Genomic DNA, 24,828 nt, shown 5'->3' with positions numbered 1-24,828 from the left:
CTCTTTAAGCTCATCCATGGAGAGGAGGACACATGAAGGTCTTTCCTATCATCTCCTAATGGCTATAATTTGATCAGCACATCCATGATTGAATGAAAACGCCATACACACATACAAGTGACACACATACAAGAGTGATGTGATTATGGTTGACAGTTGCTAAATGCTAATAACATTGAATGGTCACATTGAATGGTTCACTTTACAATATCGTTTTTTTTTTTTTGTTTTTTTTTTTGTAAGTATTGGCAGATCATTCGAGCTGTACTGCATTTTTCACAAATAAATACAACTGAACAATTAGCAATTGAAAGACAAGCTTTGCAGGTATTTATGAAGATCTTTCAGGAGGTGCATTTTTAATACCATGGTAACTGAAAGTGCAGCATTAATTGAATAGTGGTGCTTACTACTAAGGCAAGCATCACTATTATTATTGCTGACATCATAGTTAGAATATACTGCATGCTTACTTAGAACTTAAATTTTAGTGGATAACTTGTCCTGCACTCTTTGTGCCATGGACATAAATTATAACACAAAACTAGCTTTATGCCATCCCAGATGTGTATGACTTTCTTTCATCTGCTGAACTCAAAAGGAGATTTTTTTGGTCCATACAATGCAAGTGATTGGTTGCCAAACATTTAAAGCTCCAAAAATCACATAAATCAGCATTAAAGTAATCTATAAGACTCCAGTCGTTTGATCCTTGTCTTCAGAAGTGATATGATAGGTGTGGTTAAGAAACAGATCAATATTTACGTCCTTTTTGTTTTTTACTATAAATTATCCTCCCTGCTCAGTCAGTCTCCACTTTAACTTTCACATTCTTCGTTTTGTGTTTTTGGTGATTCACATTCTTCATGCATTTCACCCCCTACTGGGCAGGAAGAAGAATTTATAGCAAAAAAGTACTTAAATATTGATCTGTTTCTCACCCACACCTATCATATCACTTCAGAAGATATGGATTAAAACACTAGAGTCGTATAATCCAATTTTATGCTGCCTTTATGTGCTTTTTGGAGCTTCAAAATCTTGGCACCCATTCACTTGCATTGTATGGACTGTTGTCCTTATTCCTTTAAAGACATATTCCAGATGAGCAAGCAAACAAACAAACAAACAAACAAACAAACAAACAAAAGAAATACATAAAAATATCCCTTCCAGATGTAATCACACACAAATAGACCTCTGGGTGATGTATGTGTGCCATCAGGGTAGCAACCGCTTGGAAACATACTAATAACCACTCTAAACTCCCTAGCAACCACTTAGAAAGGGACTAGTAACCACTCAAAACACCCTAGCAATACCAAAGCAACATCCTAGCATACTAATGGTCAGTTTTGGACAGACAAGCAACATACATTTTCTTGAAAAAAAAAGAAGGTAAAAATCAAGTTGATTTATTAAGAATATATAATAACCAGGTATTTTCCTAAAGAAAAAAAGATACAGAGGAGAAACTGTCTCCCCCAGATAGTCTATGTGTCTCTTTCAGAGAGAAGTTCTTCTTTCATAATGCCTGAACAGTTGATTCATGGTGGGACAGCAACTGTCCTCTCGCCCTGAAGACATCCTCCATCCCATCTGACAGATCTCCTCTGACTCTAACAATGCTGGACACCACGAATATAACGGGATACCCAGGCATGAGTAACTTTTCTTGGCTTGAGATAGTGAGGGGGAAAATAACCTGACAAAACACATCCAGTAAACTGATGCTCTGGCTAATGAGAACAGCACTGGGCCAAGATACCAGAGGCTGTAAAGGGCATCCATAAGAAGAAGTCATACATGGCTACACAATTTCATGTTAAACTATGAAAAAAACAAAAAGAAAGACCACACACTTTCATCCTTTGGGAGTTTCGTTGTAAGTCTTTTTTTCTTTTCTAAAAGTATGTCATACTGCAGAATGATGCAGCCATAAGCATCTGCTTGCCGGGTGTGTAAGAAACTGGAGGGTCCAATAAAAAAGGGGTAGGCATGTAAAATCTTGGCAGAGGAGTTGCTCGCCATTAACCTAATGCCAGAGTGAAAGATGGGCGACTTTGTGTAGACGGAGGGGCGAGAAAACAGGGCCTACGAATGCATATTCTTTCTTTAACAGAAATCAAGAAAAGTACAAAAATAGCACAAATACTGCATGGGTCTGACTGTCCTAACGTCTGCTGCTCAGACACACTCAGCTTTAATTCAGCCACGGCCATCAGAAATAAAACGCTGCAACCACAGTCCTTTCATGTTGCCTTTCGAGCTTTGAACTGCTCATCTAAATGTATTTGGTTCAGTCACAAACTGAATGGTACAGACAACAAGTAAATTTATAAGCTGTCAAAAGCACATCTCATTCAGCTTTAATCGCAAGGAACTTTAACTTATTAAGAAAAGCACAAAGTGGCACAACAAAGGCCAATCTGATTTCAATTTGATCACATTGATCCCATTAGAGAAGCAATTTTATAAGCAGTGGTAGGGTGACTGCTTCATATTCCAATTGACGAAATGGATTCCAGTAGATTATTTGGGTACATGTCAAATTTTATTAGACTCTGTATGATGTAGTTTAACTGTTACCAATGCCCCTTTACACAACTGAAAAGTAAATTTCCTTGCTTTAAAAAAATAAAATTAAATATTTGATCTATAAAAGCATCTTTAGAAATATTTGAACTAGGACTGTCAATCGGTTAAAATTTTTAATCGAATTAATTAAACGGTATGCTGATTAATTAATTGAATTCATCGCAATTAATTGCATATATAAATATTTGCTGAGAGAGCCCATCAAATAACAATAATTCAATATACAGTATAATGATTAAATAATTATAAATAGTTATCTTTAAATAATTATATATATATATATATATATATATATATATATAAATAATAATTCAGATAATTAAAATGCAATACATTATTGTCATAGTCAAGTAAAGCATTCAAAAAGGAAATATATTGTTTATTTCAATATTATTGAACACAAGCCTATCATTGGCCTGTAGTCAATCTGTCTTAGATTTATTATAAGGGCTTTATTAAGGATGTGCCAACGTACTCATAAACACAGTGGCTGTGTCTCATTTGGAAGGCTGCGTCCTCCGGCGGTCGCATTTGTCGGCCGCATACGTCATCGAGGCTGTCTCGTTTCAGAAAAGCGAGTAGGACACTTCAAATGCGACCTTCTTTCACGGGAATTCGGAGGATGCATGAGGTGTATCCTTCGTTTGCACTCACAACCCACAATTCTTTGCTTCAACGGAAATGTCTAAAAAAAGACTTGTTTAAAGGAGGACGTTCGGTATACTGCAGCCTTCAAAGGACGCGTCCTACCTAGCATGCAGCCTTCCAAACGAGACACAGCCAATGTTTTTAGGTCGTTTTGTTAAGTTAAACTTAGTTTGAAATGTTGAAAAACATCTTGAGATTCCTGCATTCGGATTTGCGCTCCAAGCTGTGTTTGAATGCAAGAACACGTTCTCATCTTGTGCTGTCTGCTGTGGGTAAGTGTTGTTTCTCTACACATTGCCTAAACATCTGGAGTTTTGCTTACTGCCCCCTGGCGAAAACAGGTGGTACTTCAAGCTAGAATTCCTCTGATGGTAGGAATATTCCTTATTACGGTCCGGGGACATGATTAATTGCATACATTTTTTAAATCATTATTTTTTAAATAATTAATCACACTTAATTAACACATTAAATCGACAGCCCTATTTTGTTCTAAACACACTCTGATTCAACAGTTGATCAAACTACAGGCACACCGAAGTTATTCTCTCTACAGACTGTAGGGCGATGACATGGATTTAATGTTGCCTTCATGTGCTATCGGAATTATCCTACTTCCCACTTCTGAAGTGGTAATTATGAGTATGTCGTGTTCACATGCTTTATTGTCAGAAAGAACAGAAAACATGGACGATGCCAGGTTCATTCATACATATTTCTTGAGGAACTTTTATTTTGACACCATAATACACATTACTCAGTTAGCTTGCTGACGATAATGGAATTTTGGTCAAATACAAGCTATTTTCATGGTGTAAATAGGTACAACATGCATAGAATGGTTGCTAATATACATAAATGAATTTAACCAAAACAGAAAGCGCTAACAATTAGCTGTATTTAGAAAAATTTACAAAACCTGTCATTCACTACAGAAACTGTACTCTCCTCCTACCATCTCGAAAACTCTGGTATCAAAATTATCTCAGAGTTTCCCAGTCGTAATTATGGCTTGAGAGGTCGTTCATGTGCAGAGTGGGAAACTCGTATTTGTGATAATTCCGAAAGCACGTGAAGGCAGCATAAAGGGCATACTTCATTAGTTTGGTAGTAATATAGCCTGTCAAACAAAGTTTTGAATAAGCTATATGGTCAGTGTTAGGTGTAATCTGATTACATTGTAATTAGTTACAGTAATCTGAACACTTTTTAGTCAAAAAAGTTATTTATAGGTGCACTCAGTATTTTTCCCCCATTTAAAAGTTTGACTTTTAATGAAATTAATTGTAATTTTGAAACATATATATATATATATATATATATATATATATATATATATATATATATATATATATATATTATATAGCCAAAAAGAATTTGATGCAATGGTTGTTAATGGTCATTTTATTATATTTCACTTAATTGTGCTTTAGTTCTTGCACACCAAGTTTTCTCTTGGCACACCCAAAGTTTTTTTTTTTTTCTGGCTATACCTCTGGGCCAAAAAACAAGAAGATTAAATCTTCCTGGTGACAAAGATAAAATGTAAATATTTGCAGTCGCAACAGATGTTGCCTATTAAGTGCAATATGTTAAAATCTCAAATATGTTGCATTCTGCACATACTATAAAGGCGTTTGGCTCTCCCAGAAATAATAAATGCTGTCTGGGAAGATGCACATCTCATTACAGTGACAAGTGACAGAATGCAAAATGTACTTTGGTAGCAAATGAATGTAAACAAAACATGCTAAAATGCGTTGTTTGCTTTGCCTCCGCAGTTGCCATATTGTGCACACTGTCTTCACATTTCACATCACAGCTGATTTCTTATGGCAAACAGGGCTCTTATCTTGGCTAAAGCAATATCTGTACTTTGTTATACTCAATATAGTTCAGTGGCTCAGAGATCTGTCTCAGTCAATAGGCAGTAGAGGTGAAATGTCATTTTGAGTCTATTTATTCTATTATTTTTGTGAGCCCTGCATTCCTGCCAGAACATTTTTTCAGTGGATAGTCATTCCATCGTGCTTGTGTGGCAGACTGTTTTGATAGCAGTGTCTTTGGAGTACAAGCAGTTCTGCGTGACCATTAATTTACTGCATCAAACATAGATTCCTCGACAGCTTTTGGTATGAGACAAATTTGTATTATTGATCAAAAAAGTATTAATGAATAAATAATAGGTGAGAGAACAATAGATGAAATGACTGTTTATGACTGTTTTCAGGTCATATTTCACCCCTTTCAAAAGAAAGAAATAAGAAATTATATTTTTCTTAAAGCCAAATTATAGGCATTAAAAATACTGTAATAAAAAATGAAAAAATTCATTCTCATTTCTGTAATGGGAAAAAATGATAGAATGTTTAAATTGGAAAGTATTTATACATCATGGTTGTGTTTATCGAACTGTTGTTCTTTAATGTTGATGTAAATAAAATAATATTGTAATTACTGCAATGTTATCTAATTAGAATCATTATTGAGAATAATGGGAATTTTAAATAAAATTCAAAAGTACATTTTACAGATGCATTACAGTAATTATAATTAGGCAAAACAATTTTAATTGTCATGAAAATAATGTCACTTTTCCTAAAATGCTAATGGTTCTAAAACAAGCTTAATTTTCATTATGGAACAATAAAATTAGTTAACTACATTAGTTAACATGGATACTTTTTTAGCATATATTCATATTAGTTCATGTTCATTTCAACATTTTTAAAATGAAAAGCTGTATACAGGAATATTAAAATTAGTAGACGCATTATGAACTAACATGGACTAACAGTTAACAATTCTATTTTCATAAATAAACATTAACCTAGATTAATAAATGTTGTAATAAAATATTGTAATTATTAGTTTATTATAACTCTCTCTCTCTCACTCTCTCTCACTCTCTCTCTCACACACTCACTCTCTCTCTCGCTCTCTCTCTCACTCACTCTCTCTCTCACTCTCTCTCTCTGCTCTCTCTCTCTCTCTCACTCACTCTCTCTCTCACACACTCACTCTCTCTCTCTCTCGCTCTCTCTCTCACTCACTCTCTCTCTCACTCTCTCTCTCGCTCTCTCTCTCTCTCTCTCTCACTCTCTCTCTCTCTCTCACTCTCTCTCCCTCTCTCTCTCTCTCTTCCCTGTCTCTCTCTCTCTTCCCTCTCTCTCACTCTCTCTCTCTCACACTCACTCTCTCTCACTCACTCTCTCTCTCTCTCTCTCTCTCTCTCTCTCTCTCTCTCTCTCTCTCTCTCTCTCTCTCTCTCTCTCTCTCTCTCTCTCTCTCTCTCTCTCTCTCTCTCTCTCTCTCTCTCTCTCTCTCTCTTCCCCCTCTCTCTCTCTCTCTCTTGATTTTGGGGTTAAATATTACCCAGTTTTTGTGAGATTCACTAGACATGAAATAATTATCATGATGTCATGGAATTATAAAATGAAGAAATATGCTCATTTTTAAAAAAGATTATTATTATCTCCTAGACATATAACTACACATTGAAAACAGCAGTTACCTAAATCATTGATTGATAACTGACAGTGAAGCAGTTCACACCAACAGTCACAAAACAAAATAGTTTATGATTATCAGCAGCACAACACACACATCCATTTCCTCAGGTTTTCTATGCCAGAATGGCCCTAAAAAAGAACTGTTGTGAGGGCTGTCAATCGATTAAAGACTTTAATCAAATGAATTACATGATATGCTTATTAATTAATCAAATTAATCCAAATTAACTGCATATCAGTATTTGCTGAAAAAATCCCTCAAAAAAGGAAAATATTCAAAGACAGAGTATGTGGCAGACAGACAAGTAAATAATTGAATAGGCATATATATATATATATATATATATATATATATATATATATATATATATATATATATATATATATATATATGGCTTTAGATGTAAGCTTAACACTGGCCTGGAGTTAGCATTTTACAATCAAATCTGTATGAAGTAGATTTATGGGATGTTTACACTGGCTGTTGTATTCCATCTGTGCAATTTTCTAATTGTTGCTCTACGTGCAAATGCGTCAGATGGACATCTAGCATGTCTCGCACCATGAGCTTCACGTTTTAAAGACGATATGTAGAACTTCTTTAAAAGTATTTAAACCATGGAAAACACTAATAGACCCTTGCATTCTGTTCCATTCATTTGTGCTCAATCCAGCTGTCTTTGAACACAAGAATAGTAGCTCCTGCTAACTGCAGAATTCGTGAAAACATGCATAGCAATTAGATACTTTCAGGTTGAATCCATCTTTACATACAGGTCAGGGGGCATGAATTATTATTTTTTGCTAATATTTTAATTATTTTTTAAATAATTAATTATACAAAATTAATGATTTCAATTGACAGCAAAAGTGAATACATATCTTGTCTCTCTTTTACTAAGGGACACTTATCAATTACCTCTCAAGCTTTCCCTGTCCCTGTTGGCTCAACTGTCCAAGTATATTGAATTTACAGCAATGCAATGCACTCTGGGATGACATCTGATCAAACAAATAATCACAGCTTTAGCAGCAAGACACAGCTAGAGTCTTGTTTCATGAATGCAAGCTAGTAACAAGGAAGGAACAAATGCTTTTGTGATGAAAGTTTGTTTGTGTTTCAGGCCTGCTGTGTGAATGTGGGCTGATGGCTTGTGTGCTTAATGAAGGCATACAGAGGGAGAAATGTGACGCAGCTTCAGCCTTGCAGGAACATCACTTCCCTTAAATAGATTCACCTTAAAAGACATCTCTACTCCCATGTGGCAAATCAAAATTAATATGCACTGATTTTATATAGAGCAAGGCAAAAATCTAAATTACGAAAAATAGTTCATGCAGTTTAAAGCAGTGACGTGCACAGACCTTAGCAGGGACAGAGGCGGAAGGATTTGTATTTTTTTTAATGAGTAGTAATTATAAATACTTAACTAATTTCTTTGCTTTTTGAGTATTTAACCATTTTCTTGTATATGCAGTATATACTGTACAAAAAGCATCATGGTAATACACTTGTTTATTTATTTATTTTCAGACATGGTCTGTGATAACCCCATGTTTATGACATGTGTCATAGTAAAACCATGGTGTTTTTTAAAGTACCTTGGAGTACCATGACAGTATCATGGAATATGAACATGATAAATCATTCAGTACCATGGCATTACCCTGGTAACTTGGTGCACGGTGCGAAGGCGCGATGAGAAAGTGCGAGCGCGAGGCGAGTGGCGGTCCTGTGATAGCCTAATGGTATTTTTCGGAAAGTGATTAGTCTAATAGCTTATTAGTTTCAACAAAACAAAACCAGACAGCTCCTTCAGTTTATGCCAATATTCTATAAAACACTAATTGAATATCTATCACCGAAAGCGATGTGACTGTTTATAATCCCATTATAATTAATAAATCTGTCTACACTAGTGGTATGCGATGTCAGAAAAGCAGTAGCAATCGAGTATTATTCTTTTAATGATCTTACAACAAAATACATGGAGTGGACTTTTTATCTGACCTGTTACTCGTCTGAGGTTACGGCACTTCGATGTTCAAATTCAAAGCGGGAGGGGATGCCACTCGAAAGCTCGTTCAAAACGAAAGTGAGAAAATGAATCTTTTCTCTGAGGACCCTTCCACAAGACTCCTTCAGAGTACCCACTTCAAGGGCTCTGCACTTCGGAGTGAGTTTAGGGCATAGGGAGGATCACTTGTGATTGGAATCTGCCCCCAATCTGCTGTAGCGCGCTCTTAACAGCACCTCCACTTAATTTTCTTTAATCTCATAATAACACATTATTACTGTTATTGTGAGATTATGACAAGATTTTTATTTTGTTTTATTTAACTATTTTAATTTAATTATTAAAATTTCTCTCCTTTTTCTGGAAGACCAAAAGGGCACCTTTAGATTTGTGAACGAAAGGGGCAGGGGCTTGTGCCCCTGCTGCCATCGTTCTGTGCACGTCAGTGGTTTAAAGTAATGTTGCACTGGTTGGCAAGTCATAAATTGCTTGAAATTCTATAACCCATATTTCAAGTCCAGCATCGTATAAAGACAAATGAACCAAGAAATCAGAACACCTTAGCAAATCACATACTGTAGCAACACCCTAGGGAAAAAAAGAACAAGAAAAAAGGAAAAAGCCTTTTGAAATGTCCTGCCCCGACTTTGTATTTCAATAGGAAATACAATACAAAATATGAAAAAATACTGTGCTCATCAAGTGAAGGGTTTTTAAACTACTTAAGAGTACTTCTTACAGATTCTCCAGATACTTACTCTGGTAGTGTTTTTTTTTTAATTTTTATTTTTTATTTAAAATCCCTTCCCTGCATCTTTGATTTGCTGTTAAACATGTCTCCAATTTACTACGTCGAAATGCCTTCAGAACAAGCCATCATCTAAACAAGCTCTGCACCATGACGATCTGAACATTTTACTCTGCGAGCTTTGGATCTTTTATGGCGCTTTTGAAATGCAAAATGAATAGTGTAGCTGTCACATTTGAGGGGTGATGAAAATACTTCTCCACACTAGTTCTTTACAGCTTCTCAGTGGTTGTAGAAACTGAGAAAAAAAAAAAAAATCAATTGTTCTAACATCAAAGAAGGGGATTTTGTGAATTACAATTTTCCATATAAAATGTTGTCAGGGATGCGTAATGAAAGGAATATCAAGGGTTTCATTAATGTTAAGCTCAATTGCCAGCATCCGTTGCCTATTATTGATTACCACAAAAATTAATTTCAACTTGTCCCTCCTTTTCTTTAAAAAAATTAATAAAACAATCTGTGTTACACTGAGGCACTTTCAATGGAAGGAAATGGGGCCAAACAGTAACATTAAAATTCTCACTGCTTCAAAGGAATAGCCACAAGACGTAAACAGCATGCATGTAAACATGATTTTAGTGAGATAAAATTGCTTTCTAACCTTTTCTGTGTAAAGTTTGTTGCCATGACAACATAATGCCGTAAACCCTGTAATCCCACAAAAATGATGATTTAAATAGCTTTTACAGATCAAATAACACACAAGTTTAACAGAATAATCAATGTACTGTAAGTGCTTTTATAAAATTATAAGCTTTCACATTTGTGCCTTAAAACCCTCAAAAAATTGGCCCATTTACTTCCATTGTAAGTGCTCCACTGTAACTACGGTTTTCACTTTTTATTAAAGAAAAGGTGGGAAGAGTCAAAAAAAATTTTTTTCATCCTGGTCTCATACAATTTACATGAACATTGCAATGTTTTTGTATAACTGAAATTACGTGTTTGGCTGCCGTTTCCAAGTGAAATGTCCAGCGGGGGGCGCAAAAAACTAGCACAATTAGGTTGTTATCAGACGAGGTTTTTAAGGGAGGTTTTAATAAGTAAAATTTACCTCCCTATTCTAAAACTTTACCCTAAACCTCATCAATAGTGTCCGAAAAGATAAATGAGAGTTTAACAAAACAGACATCCTTATCCTTAACCAACAACTAACCTTAACCGATAGCGTTTTAAAATGCAAATTCGAAATAAAATAAATAAATAAATAAAAAACACATTTTCTGAAGCAACCACGTCATTTCGTGTTGCTTCTATGCCACTTCCTCTTTTGTGTGTTTTTAGCTGGACTCGAACATTGGTCGTCCACTGTATTGTTCAATGCTCTATTAGGTGAGCTACGAAGCAAGCTAACAATTTAGGAATAAGTGTGTATATTTAGATGAAGTGTTAAAATGTATAGTTTTTCAAATCATGCATTAAAGTAAAAGTGTTTTGATATCATAACATAGCGGGACATGAGTAATAGAGTTAAAAATAAGTTTTTATGAAGTCATAATCAGCAATTGTACTTGTAATTTGTGTGACAATGAATAAAACGCATGGTTCTTGTAGCAACTCTAGTGTTAATGTCACCAGGAAACTGCAGCGAAATGTAGAAAGTGGCACGTAAAAGTCAGTTTGCAAAAATGTATATAGAGTAACGTTCATTCTATGAGACCAGGCTGATTTTTTTGTGGTAATCAACACTATGCCACAAATGCTGGTGATTGAGCTTAACTTGTATTGAGCCCGGAATATTCCTTTAAGAGCGCTGACAGTTACAAGAATACAATTACTAACACAAGCTACAGGGCATGTGTTTCTGTAGGGGAGCTAATAGTCATTAAGCAAATAAAGTCAACGATTATCTAGTAGGTCAATTATTTGCATTGACTTTTTTTTAACCGTTTGTAAATATAAACATTGCTCTATTGGTTTGACAATCCCGACTATCCAGACAAAGCAACATTGACTCACCCAACTTGTTTTCCAGCCAATGGTAGCTGGGGGTAGTGTTTGGAAAACCTGTCTGAAAACAGTCATTATTTTTGAAATTGCGTTTGGTGACGCTGGTGGCGCAGAAATTACTTTCAGGTGGAAATTTAGAACATTTCAATCAATTACAATCAATTCCCGATGGATCACATAAGTCCCGGCCTATATTTATTTCTCATAGTAAAAACCCATTGCAGATATCATTTCATGTTGACTTTAATGAAAAGTTCACACAAAATCGTAATGGCAGCTAACATCATCTCATACGCTTGCCGTACGAGATATTTATCAAATGAAACTGCTGTCTTTGAAAAACTGCATCATCTGTTTTAGACAATCTTGAATTATGTTCTTCGTGTTCTTTTTTTATTCAGACATAAGAGAACAGAAATGGGGCGAGGATTCTCTCAGGACTTAAGTGTGCCCCTTGATTTATTTGGACTGCTAAAATCTAGCTTCCTTCTCCCCCCCAGCTCTGTGTTTTCTCAATGCAGAAGATCGTACTGTTGCTATAACAATGATATCTATTATTTACTCACTAATTTTCTTAACACCTCTACTCCTATCATTGCAGACACCTTGTTAGTATGTGATCGCCGCTCAACATAACATGGAAATTCTCATCTCCTTTGCAACAATCCCACCCCCACCTTGACACTTCCAGCTTGATTGGCTGCCTATATGTAGATTTATTCCCCCCCCCCCCCCCCCAATGACAGTTGGTGCGGTACAGCAATATGAGGTCTGTTTGTTAATGAGATGACACTGCAGAGGTTGAGGAGAGATTTAGAAATCCACCCGGGCGCTGTGGTTACTGCATCAAAGATCAGCACGAAGGTTTGGAGATGGACATAGCAACTGGTTGAGAAGCTACTTGAATGATCTCAAAAGAGAACCACACTTTACATACAAATACCAATGAAATCACATTGAGAAGACTTCTACAAATGATTGGCTGATTCTCATGAAACCTGTCAAGAAAATGTCCTGCTCATATTTGACCCCAGATCTATACAAAAAATATTAAATTATATTTTGCAGAATAAAAATAAATCCTACATTAATCACCATTAAGATTTTTGCAGTGTGACATTATGTTTAGAACACTTAAATTAATGTTGGGGTTCAATAAAAGTTAAGCTCAACTGAAAACAATTGTAGCATAATGTTGATTATCACAAATATAAATTTCGAGGTTACAGTGAGGCACTTAGAATGGAAGTGAATGGGGCAAATTTTTGGAGGCTTTTAAGGCAGAAATGTGAAGCTTAGAATTTTATAAAAGCACTTATAATAATTATTCTGTTAAAACTTGTGAATTTTTTGAGCTGTAAAGTAAATCATCATTTTCGGTCATTTTAGGGTGTCGTGTCGTCACGGCAACAAAGTTGTAAAATTTGATAATTGAAAACTTTTGAAAAAATTGAAATTAGTAATTGATTTTATCACACTAAAATCAAGTTAAGAGTAAGACACATATTGTTTATGTCTTGTGGCTGTACTATTGAAACAGTATTTTATGGATTTGCCCCATTCACTTCCATTTTAAGTGCCTCAAAGAAACCCAGATTTTTACTTTTTTTAAAGAAAAGGGGAGACAGGGGCCTGGGTAGCTTAGCCAGTATTGACGCTGACTACCACCCCTGGAGTCACGAGTTCGAATCCAGGGTGTGCTGAGTGACTCCAGCCAGGTCTCCTAAGCGACCAAATTGGCCCGGTTGCTAGGGAGGGTAGAGTCACATGGGGTAACTTCCTCGTGGTCGCGATTAGTGGTTCTCGCTCTCAATGGGGCGCGTGGTAAGTTGTGCATGGATTGCGGAGAGTAGCATGAGCCTCCACATGCTGTGGGTCTCTGCAGTGTCATGCACAATGAGCCACGTGATTAGATACACGGATTGATGGTCTCAGAAGCGGAGGCAACTGAGACTTGTCCTCCACCACCCGGATTGAGGTGAGCAACCGTGTCACCACGAGGACCTACTAAGTAGTGGGAATTGGGCATTCCAAATTGGGGAGAAAAGGGAATATATATATATATATATATATATAAAATAATAAAATAAAAAATAAAAAAGGAGAGACAAGTCAAAAATTTGTTTTTGTGTAAATACATTTTTTTTTTCACAAATGCAGTTGAATAAGCTTAACTTGTGTAAGAAACTTTTACTCCAAAGTCTCATTATTGTAATGCATCTGGATGTTTTACGTTGAATTATTCCCATTGTTTTCAATGATGACTACCATAACACAGTCTTTTTTTACTTTATTATAGTAAAAAGACACTGTTGAACAAGTTTTAAAAAAAATGTTTTTATTGAAGTCAGTGAAAATTTCAGTTGTTACCAAGGGAGTACCGCTATTGATGTTTAAATACTTTTTGAATAATCTATCTTTTTTTTTTCACGTAGCAGTAATAAGAATATAATAGTGACCATCTCTTTTGGCATCGCGGTAATGAAAATTGGGGGTAAAATGTGCGTAACTGTCATAAAAATAAAGTCCCTTTTTTTTTTTGTTATTTACAGTATTTATTTTTGTGTAAAAAATACATTTTCTTGACATGTTTCATGATAATCACCCGTAGGTGATTGGTTAATCTGATACCTATATGTGTTTAAAAAATAAGATAAAAAATAAAACTTCGAAAATGGTTTAGTAGTGATAGACCTATATATCAGGCAGGCTGTTGAACTGGCCGATATTTTGTCCTTTGGCCGATAACGGTACTCGTTTGGCCGATTAATAGCAGTGGACCTTCTGCTGAGTCAGTTCTAAAATCTTCTGAGAGCTTTGTCAATGGATAACACACATTTTTGCGATGGAGTAAATTTTTTTGTAAAATACGTTTTCATTTAATTTTCACAATTTTGTGTTCATCTTATTGCTATCATTAAATTGTATTATATTCACTCACCGAGCACTTAATTAGGAACACCTTTACACCTATCTAATCAGCCAATCGTGTGGCAGCAGTGCAGTGTATAAAATCATGCAGATATGTGTCAGGAGCTATTTATATGCTATTTACACCCAAGCGCAAATAGTGGCAGATATTATTTGCACCCCAAACCAAATAATTATACTAATTGCACCCTGGTGCAAATAGTGTCAGATACTATTTGCATCCATATTTAAATACTAACATACAGATATGGGCATTACTGCAGTGTGTTTATTGTGTTTATTTAGAGTCCCACAGACACACTTCTTTTACCTCTACCCCTAAACCTAACCTTAACCTTAGAAAAAAAAAATAACCTTGGTTTTACTACAGTTACCATGGTTTCTCCCGGGAACAAGTGCGATCGACAGACCCCGCCTCCGGATCCACCCTTCTCTGCACTCCCCGACATTCACCGTGACCAAATCACTGCGATGAAATAAAAATGTATATACATTTTTAACTGTTATTTTAAGTAGTATTAAAGGAAATATTAAGAGTGGAAACAGGAAATCGGATGGGTAAAAGAGTGGGACAAAAGACGAATTTGAAACCGCGGTCGCTAGGACAACAGTACACATTCACGAATTGTCTTTACAACCCACGCCACTGCAGCGACATCTATTGGTGAGTTTGTTGTATGTTTCTGTGGTTCCACCAGACTATACACCGGGGTCCAAATAGACACTCCGAAACAAGAAACATCCAGTGAGCAGTTGTTCTGCGGACGGAAACACCTTAGTGATGAGAGAGGTCAACGGAGAATGGCCAGACTTGTTCGAGCTTACAGAAAGGCTACGGTATCTCAGGTAACCCCTCTGTACAATTGTAGTATAGCAGAATAGCATCTCAGAATGCAAAACACATCGAACCTTGAAGCGGATGGGCTACAACGGTAGAAGACCACGTTGGGCACTTTATTAGAACCAAAGTGTTCCTAATAAAGTGCTTGGTGAGTGCATATCAGCATTATATCTGTCATCAGCCACTCTGCTCTCTAAATATTGATATCAGCATTGGCAGAAATAAAAATCCATATTAGTTGACAAATAGTTAGGAGGGCAATACACAAGATGAATAGTGAGTATCCAAGGTCTGGTAGTTATATTCTATTCTTAGATTACTGACAAACAATATTTCATTGCTGTCCCTCTTGTGAATCCTTTAAAAGCTCTGGTTGTGTAATTATTTATTCTTTCTTTTTCACACCTATCAGTACCCCTACAGCGCTGGGGTTATTCTGCGTTGCCAAGGGAACTTGGTTTTGAATTCAAAGTGATTTTGACTCAGAAATACCGACACACTGTGCCCACATAGCACTTCTATCGCTGAATACTCATCCGCTTATTGCAACATTTTCACTTGCAAATCAGACTGGACAAGCACGGACACAGCAAAGAGCTGTTATAATTACAAAGGGATTCAATCACAAAAACATCAAAGCTGAAATACAAAAGGACTTGTCATGTACTAAGCAAGTGTAACATTAAAGCCAATCACAATGAGTGAATAGAGAGTATAAAATACATTCCAAAACAAGCATTGCCATATATATGATAAACTTCTCCTACAGTCTAGTCCCTAGAAATAATTAAGCTATCAAATATCAATACATTTTATTTTAAGTCCACACTGTGGCATAGGTTTTTACTATAACCTAATAACTGTGCTTTATGTGGTAAAATCCAAATGAACACATTTTAAATGGATAATTCTGTCATCATTTCCTCTCCCTCATGTTTTTCCAAATGACTTTCTTTCTTTCTTCTGTGGAACACAAATGGAGATGTTAGGGAGAATGTTAGCCTCAGTCTCCATTCATTTTTATCTTGTTTTTTTTTTGTTTTGTTTTTTTGGTTCCACAAAGAACCTTTAACTTTTCCATTGCACAAAAGGATTTTGCAGTAGACAAAGGTTCTGTTGACTATAAAAATGTATCTTTTGAAAAATAAATTCTATGCAATTACTGCAAAAACCCCTTTTTGGAACCTTCATTTTTCTGCAGAAATATCTCCTTTCTTAACAGTTGGATGCGCTTCATTTGAAAACCAAAAACTGAATCATTACGGTAAAGATTATGGGATTTCATAGTAATAGAAATTTATCACAGCAGAATACCGTGCTATAGTGTCTCAACTTGTTATAATGCTAGAAACACATATTTCTCATACTGTACGTCTCATTCAGCCAGTAATATCAGCAAAGGATAGCACACAGGTAAAGGCACATAATACTCACATGCATGGGTAACAGAGAAACTGTTAGAGGACTCCAGGTTATCTACGTTGTAATTGAGGTGGAAGGGTTTCTCAGTCATATTCTGGTTGGTGTTGTAGAGCTGGACAGCGAATCTGAAGGCGCTGTGTTCTTGAACGGTGGAACGCATGAAAAGCCCACCTTCATGAAAAGCAAACAGCATTGAATTACACATGGAATATCTGATACATACAGTACATAATGCATTATAAAGACTGCATGCAGATAAAACAGCTGGCTTAAATCTCCAGTGCACTGGTTAGTGTCAAATCCATTTGGAGACATTCATGGATGTGTTCCAACATTGTCATGCATGAACTAAATCTGATTTGCCTCCATTCAGGAACTTTCTCTTGAGTTTAAAAAATGTATGTCCTCTTCTATTGCCTTGTAGAATGCTGACGTTTATAAACAGCAATGGACACCTAATCAATTTGCAAAAACATTGCAATTTTATTAGTTATGCCATTTCAAGTAGGTAGCACTTGCAGTGCGTCCTTAGATTTCAAAGTAAATAATGCATTAACGCTCTTAATACATCGAACGTTCCGTCTTTATTCAGCCTGTACATACATTTGCTTATACAGTATATCGAAATCAGACAAAGCCTAGCAATAAAATAAGTCAAGCGTATCCGGACTCACCTATATTTATCTGATTGGGAAATCCAGCGAGAGATCTGCCGAATAGCCATAATAAAAAAAGAACCACGCTTTGAGCCATTTTCGCCCCAACCTAAAATAAAAATCAAGTCTTAAGAAACGAACTGTTTAATGCGATTCATAAACGCAAAAATCCAGGCGTCAGTGAAGCGGTGCGACTCATGGAGAACAATTCTTCTTGCATCTGAGGAGAGAGACTGAGAGAGAGGCTGATACTGAAGATGGTTGAGACGAGTAAGAAGATCAGATTGCGGGGGGGGGGGGTTAGTAAGTGAGTGTGTGTGAGGGAGAGAGGAGAGAGAGAGAGAGAGAGAGAGAGAGAGAGAGAGAGAGATCCTCCTGGATATATAATGCATAATAGAGGTATGCATAATTCATTATAAAAATAATTTCATAATACATTATAATTCATATTGCTATACATTTTTATAAATAAATGCATTATAAAACGTAATACACATTGTAAGCAGTTTCAAAATTCATAAATAATTGTAAATCTACGTATAATGCATTACAATATTTACATATTCGTGTTATAGTGCATTAAAATGCTGATTATAAGAAGTTAAATCTTTTCAAATGCAATTGTAACTAGTTAGTTACAGTGCATTATAATACTTACTTGTTGCTGAATCCAATTATACTAAAGAGTAAAATGCATAATAACATGACACAAATATGAACTCTGGTGTTGTTTATGTGTTTTATGCATTATTAAAGGTATAACCATGAATAGGTATAATATGCACCTGTTCATTTTATAAAGGTAATACATTATAATGCACATTGTCAGCAGTTTCATAAATGCATACACTGTAAAACATTTTTTGTAATTTTAAAGGTAAAAGACTGTAAAAATGCTACTGTAAAAAATAGTTAATTGGTTAATGGGTAGTTACCTTAAAATAAACCATAACAAATTGTAATATATTTAAAAAGACAATATATGCAGTTTTACGGTAACATTTTGTACAAAGATTTTCTTTTAAATGTAAAAGATTTTCTGTATAATTAACAGTAAAAATGTATATTATGTTAACAAGAAATTACATATACTTTTTACTGTAAATTATTGTTAAAATTACAGTAAAAATATATAATAAATCACGGCGTTCCCAGAATTCCCTGCGTGACCAGATCATTTAATTATATTTTATGGGAATAGTTATGTTTTTTCTTATTTTTAATATCAGTTACGTACATTGGGGTGTTCTGTGTTGTATCTGATGTAGTTTAGTTCATGTTTATTGCATTATTTTAATTTCACATGTGTTACACTGATGGTGTTTAGTGTTTGTGTAAGTGACATTGAGCACTGTCTCTACATGTTTATTAGTCATTGCTCCTGGAAGAGCCACTATTGATTAACTTCATGTCATCATGTGCTCTTCTGTAATTACAGTGATTAACAATACCTTATAAAGTAAAAAGCAGATTTTTACAGTTTCAGAAGGTTAATATATCAAGTTTATTATTTAATAATATAAACGACGGTAACGCACCGTAAAATATACAGGCATCACAATTACATCCTGTAAAGCCTGAAACTTTGTTACCGTATTTTTTACGGTGAATTTCCTGCAACCACAGCTGCCAGGTTTTTACCGTAAATTTAAAAGGATTTTGTTTTATAGTGTATATAATGGTAACAGTACTTATAATGCATTATAATATGTGCCGATTCATGTTATAAAGGAGCAATTTAATGCACATTATAAGAAGTTATATATTTTCATACAGTTTATATTTGTAACTAGTTACAGTGCATTATAATACTTGTCTATTCGTGGCAATACCCAATGAAACAAAACATCTAGTGTTGGTTATGAGTTTCATCCATTATTAAATGTATAACTATGAATATGTACTGTATAATATGCACCTATTCGTGTAATAAAGGTAGTGCATTATAATTAACATTGTTAGCAGTTTTATAAATTCATAAATAATTGTAACTGTTCTTATAATGCATTATAATAGGTACGTATTTAAGTTATAAAGGTAGTGCAAGTTAATGCACATTATACAAAGTTAAGCTATATATTTTCAAATATAATTGTAACTAGTTACAGTACAGTGCATTATAAGACTTGCCTATTGGTGGCTATATCCAATTAAACTGTAGTAGGCTAATACATTATAACATGACATAAATACATGAAATCTGGTGTTGGTTATGTGTTTGATGGATTCTTAAAGGTTTTACTATGAACATGTATAATATGAACCCATCTTATAAAGCAATGCATTATAATGCACAATAAGCATGTTGCAGTAACACGAAACACTTTTAATTGTATAGCACCATCGCTCGCTTTGTTCGGAATCGTCATACCAGGAGCCGATTGAAAAAAAAAATAAATAAATAAAAAGTGGCGGTCCCAAGACGCGTTTTTTTTATTTATTTATTTTTTTATTTTTTTTATAATTTATATATATATATATATATATATATATATATATATATATATATATATATATATATATATATATATATAGGATATATATATTTGTATAAAGTTTAACCACTTTTAACTTGACACGTCGTCTTTAAAACGCGTATGGCAAAACACGACGCAACGGCCAGAGACGTCCGACTGACGCAACCTTCGTTGGCCAACAATTAACATACAGCTCCGACGGAACGCAAGAACGCGTCCTAGTTGAACTGTCCCAAAGGAGAGGGATAAGTAAACAAAACACACTCGCCCCATACACTGTTAAATATTGACGCTTCGTTTAATTTAGTGTCGTTTTTAAAACGTCCCTTTTCTACTGAAGCTATTATCCAGTATTGGTAGCTGTCCGTGGTGCTGAAACATAGCTGCCCTTCCAAAGAGCTATTGTGGCTCTGTGGCTATTTAAATGATTTGTAATTTAGTTTATTGTAGATTGATGATGTGTAAAGACTGTCCTGGGTTACACTTTACAGTACGTGTTCATGTTAGGCTACTATGTATTGACCTACAGTAAGTGAGCACTAATTTATTCTAATGAACTGCATGTACATGATGTGTAATTGTTTTGTGGAGCTGCATGTAGTTGGGTAATTGACAAGAAATACTTTAGTAAAGTTGACATGTCCTATGATGTGACATGCTATGCTCCATTTAAAACTATATTCTACAGCATTTTGCTTTTGTAATTATTATACATGCAGCTTTTTTATGACCTTAATCTTATTGAGAGACTACATGGAGTATTTGCACTTTTAAATATATATTTGTCACACCGCACGGCCATTTAAAAGGACCTAGTGAAGGCAAAAAGACAATTAAACATGATTAAAAATGTACAGAAAATGGAGATCAGTTATGGGACCCAAGATACACCATACATTTTCCATTAGACAGTATATTCATATACATTTTAACCTAAAATCTTTATGAAAAAAAAAAAAAAGAAATGTGACAACCACCCAGTTAGATGTTGTTGTTATCATAGTAATCAAATAGATATTTATGTAACAATGAGACTGTAATGTAAAGTGTACCCTTGCCTTGTCCCACAACTCCATTTATCGTGGACTGCAAAGCACTACCAAAACTGAGTTTTTAATTGTGTTGCAGATGGACAAGACTTTAGCTATTGATACTAAAATTGGCTTGTGCCCCCATTGCAGCAGCATAGAGAAAACGTCATTGCAAGTCCCTCTCAACAGCGATTGTGCAATCACGAGTAATATGTGCTTGCCAAAACGAGAAATAAAGAGAAGATGAACAAGTTCATTTCAAAGCATTCTGTATTTGGTCTTGGGAGATGATCATTCCGAACAATCCTCTTCTAAGACCAAATCCAGTTTAAAAATTGGTTAATGAAAACTGACAAATACAGTGGGGACGAAAAGTCTGAGACCACATTGAAAATCTGGAATTCTTTCATTTAAACCTGGAAATAAACAACGTTTTTAGAACAGAACTTAAAAAAAAAAAAAAAAAAAAACTGATGCAAAATGAAAAGCAAATATTTTAGATTCTGCACTATTTCTAGGTCACTGATAACATGAGCAAATTTGTAACATTCATTTTGATGTGATGTGAAGGCTCTGAATATTATTTTTCAGTTTAACTTTTTGAATGTGACGTACAGTGTATGGCAATTTCAAATCTATAGGGGCGCTACCCTATCAGCGTCTAATCGGTAATTTAGTGTGCCTTTCATGAAGGTCAGTGTGCACAGCAATGCACTCCTTCCTACATTAGTGTGTCAGTGTGAAGGAACAAATGGGACCTCTGCATTGATTTTGCTGGGACTGCCATCATTGCCATCTACTTATGAGCACTTAGGTCAGTCAACTTACTCATCCGCATCATATAAACACTGACCTCATAATCATTAAAGGTAAATGTTTCAATGTTGTACTTAGGCAATAGAGGCAATTTATTAGTTTTGAAAGTAACTGAGTGTGTTATGAATTATTTACTGTTTATAATAATTTAGAGTAGAAAAAAGTTCCGTTAGATGTTACCACTGAATACATTTTTGGTTACAAAAACATTTTTAGTGTGCAATCTATGGTTACTGAAATAAAACAGTAATAATAAAAACTACACATCTAAGTAGGATGACACTTATATACTGTATTTAGGATGAGATTTAACATTCAAACACTAAATGATCAACACAAGTGATGGGTACAGACCTTACTCACAGTAGCACCATATGTCATTTTTTTAAGGGACTGAAAAAGAGGCTGTGAGGGATGGACTTACAGTCTTTTCAGTGGGTTGCACTGTTGTTTAAACTGCTATTGATAAATGTAATGATTAAACATTGAAAATACACCTTTCCAAAAAACATTCAGAAGTCAAAAATCTCCAGAAACATGAGTTAGATGTGATCAGTCAATGCCAATAAGCAGACTATCCATCAAAAATCAAACATGGTGCTACTGTGAATAAGGTCTATTATGAATATACAGTATATATATATATATATTCATACATATACAATATTAGCATGTGAATATACACATTGATTGTAACGCACATTTGACTGATGAAAAAGCTTGTGCCTAAATTCTTGAAATTAGTTTTGTAGACAAGTATACTGTAAATTGTGTCTATTATGAATTTACTTTTTTGTGTTAGTTTATCTATTAATTTAGATTTTTTTTAAATTTAATTTAAGAAAAATTAAATTTAGACAAATACTTAAAACAATGAAAAAACATCCATCAGATTGAACTGAGCAGTCTTTAAAAACAAATAACAAAACCTAAATATTTTATGTTTTATAAACTGTATATATATATATATAAACCCACAATATTACACAGTTTAATTTGATGGAAATTTGTTATGAAATTGAAATACATACATCTTAAAAATATGCAAAAACATATATTTTTCATACATATATATATATACTTCCTCTATGAACATGTTTTCCATTTCTGAATTAAAATTCATTTTGATATTTTTGTAAAAAAAGTCAAGGTGATAGAATCATCCTGAGATTGCAATGAAAAAATAAAAATAAATAAATAGCTAGACATTGCAAAAAAAGGAACAACAAAAGACTGAAGTATGTAATTTCTGTGCCACTAGTGTCGCCAAATGGAACTGAAAAAACCAAACAACAACACTTTTTTCAGACAGATTCCAGAAAACTCCCCCATCATCCATTGGTTGTACAAACAGAAAATCCCACCCCAAAGTCACACCATTGTCAGACAATGTTGCTGTGCCAGGCTGGACGGGCTGCTCAAAACAAACAGAGGAATGTTTTGAATTTGCCATAGTGTTACACTTTTAGGTGAAATTAAACCACAAATGGCTTACTTATTGTCATCTTTGCATATTAAGCTGGGATAGGAGAAATAATTTTAACATAAAAAAAAATAAATAACACACATAAGCTTTAAGCTATGTCTTCAAAGTGCTTTTTCTTAGATCATTATGCTAAAAATTTTAAGCATCATTATAAAAGAACGTGTGTTTAAATGGTATAAAGTTTTTAAAAAAATGTATGAAACCAACATAAATACAAATATTATAATTCTAATCATCTGGCAACTGCATTTTTAACACCAAGACATTGTTATTTGTTAACAATCTAATATTATTCCCTTGTGTTTAAACTTGGTAGTTTGTTTCTGAAACTGATAAGATGAATTTGAATGATACAAAGTAACCCTGATATTTATACCGCTTGCCTCCTCTGAAAAGGTGAGACTTTTTAATCTTTGCTTGTCATGGTGATGGCCCAGATGTGTCAGTACCATTCATTCACATTACAACTTGACTTGAAGAGCATGCTCTGGAAAACGACAGTGACAAAACAGCATCATTCAAAAAGACAGTTGGCTCAAGACCCTCTACATCAGTGGAACCTTGTGACATACAGACGGGGGAAAAGAGCAAATTACTCTTTTCTTTTCTCTCCAGCTGATAAGGGTTGGTGACAAGTGCTCGGCTACTTGCGCAAGAGCAAGTTTCCTAAAAATGCTTCAAGCTGCCTTGAGTTCATGTTGTCCCGTGGTATGCAATAGCACGCCATCAACTGAGCAGCAACTTCCTGAAACAGCATTTAACTTCCTATGAGCACTTTTATGTTGTGTCATCTAATAGGAATTTGATGAAGAGGATGAAATGCTGCACTGCATATAAATGGCGATACGGAGGCACACTGCGGCATTTGAGATTATAGTTATTGAAATGTGTCACGACACGAGAGCCGGCATGACACACTTACAGAAATAACCGCTTGGACAGTTTTTAAACGCCACATCAAGGCCTGTGTCACAACGCTCCTCATACGATTTGGTTTCTAAGCAAACCCTCTTTGCAGAAGTGTGACAGAGGCTGCTGTGTTATCGGCCCCACAGACTGACACACTTACTGGCCCCCAGGGCCAAAACAGGCGTGGTCATGTGACTACACTCCTTAGCATAGCATGACTGCACGGAGACTCCAGAAGAGAGTGAGGAAAGGTTCGATGCGTAGAATGAGCCTTATATTTCATTTTCACACGAAGGAGAGGTGCAGATTAAAGCCAACGTGATCGTCATTCACAACCCATTTACTTCCAGAATGTGATGAATTTCCAATCGAAACAGGATATTGAACTAGATAAAAGAGCACCAGGAATTGTTTGGATCATGCAAAGTGGATGTTACATACCAGAATGGAGCCAGGTGGTTGGAGCAGAGGGGTTGGAAAAAGTAAGAGGGATTTGTGACATTACATGAAAAGGAAATTCTTGACAGAGGTGGAACAAGTTATTTTGTGAGGATTAATCTTCAGTCAGACTGTCAATATCTGAAAATAAACCCCAACAGGGTGGTCAGGACCCCGACAAGGAGATGAGTGGTCTTGTATCACCCAAAAGGGGTTTATTTTGGGATAAAATGACCAGCTGAGTTGAAAATACATTACTATGTAAGAAAAAAGAGATGGTATAG

At 35.0% G+C, this 24,828-nt stretch overlaps 1 protein-coding gene across 4 annotated transcripts in view; it reads right to left on the bottom strand.

Moving 5' to 3' along the window:
- Nucleotides 1–17,606, bottom strand: part of LOC127417555 (glutamate receptor 3-like) — a 165,788-nt gene extending 148,182 nt beyond the window's left edge. For all 4 annotated transcript variants that reach the window (XR_007893296.1, XM_051657551.1, XM_051657552.1 and 1 more), the window contains exons 1-2: nucleotides 17,406–17,606; nucleotides 16,744–16,902 (exon numbers count right to left, since the gene is read on the bottom strand). Coding sequence is in view for 3 of the 4 variants with exons in the window: in XM_051657551.1 (XP_051513511.1) it covers nucleotides 16,744–16,902; nucleotides 17,406–17,484 (238 nt within the window). In the remaining variant the exon portion in view is untranslated. The remainder of the gene's footprint in view (nucleotides 1–16,743; nucleotides 16,903–17,405) is intronic.
- Between the last annotated feature and the right edge of the window lie 7,222 nt (nucleotides 17,607–24,828).

This window comes from Myxocyprinus asiaticus, chromosome 27 (genome assembly GCF_019703515.2).
Source record: "Myxocyprinus asiaticus isolate MX2 ecotype Aquarium Trade chromosome 27, UBuf_Myxa_2, whole genome shotgun sequence".
Classification (NCBI taxonomy): domain Eukaryota; kingdom Metazoa; phylum Chordata; class Actinopteri; order Cypriniformes; family Catostomidae; genus Myxocyprinus; species Myxocyprinus asiaticus.
The sequence above is the reverse complement of the archived record's forward strand: the minus strand, read 5'-3'. Positions and strand labels throughout refer to the sequence as shown.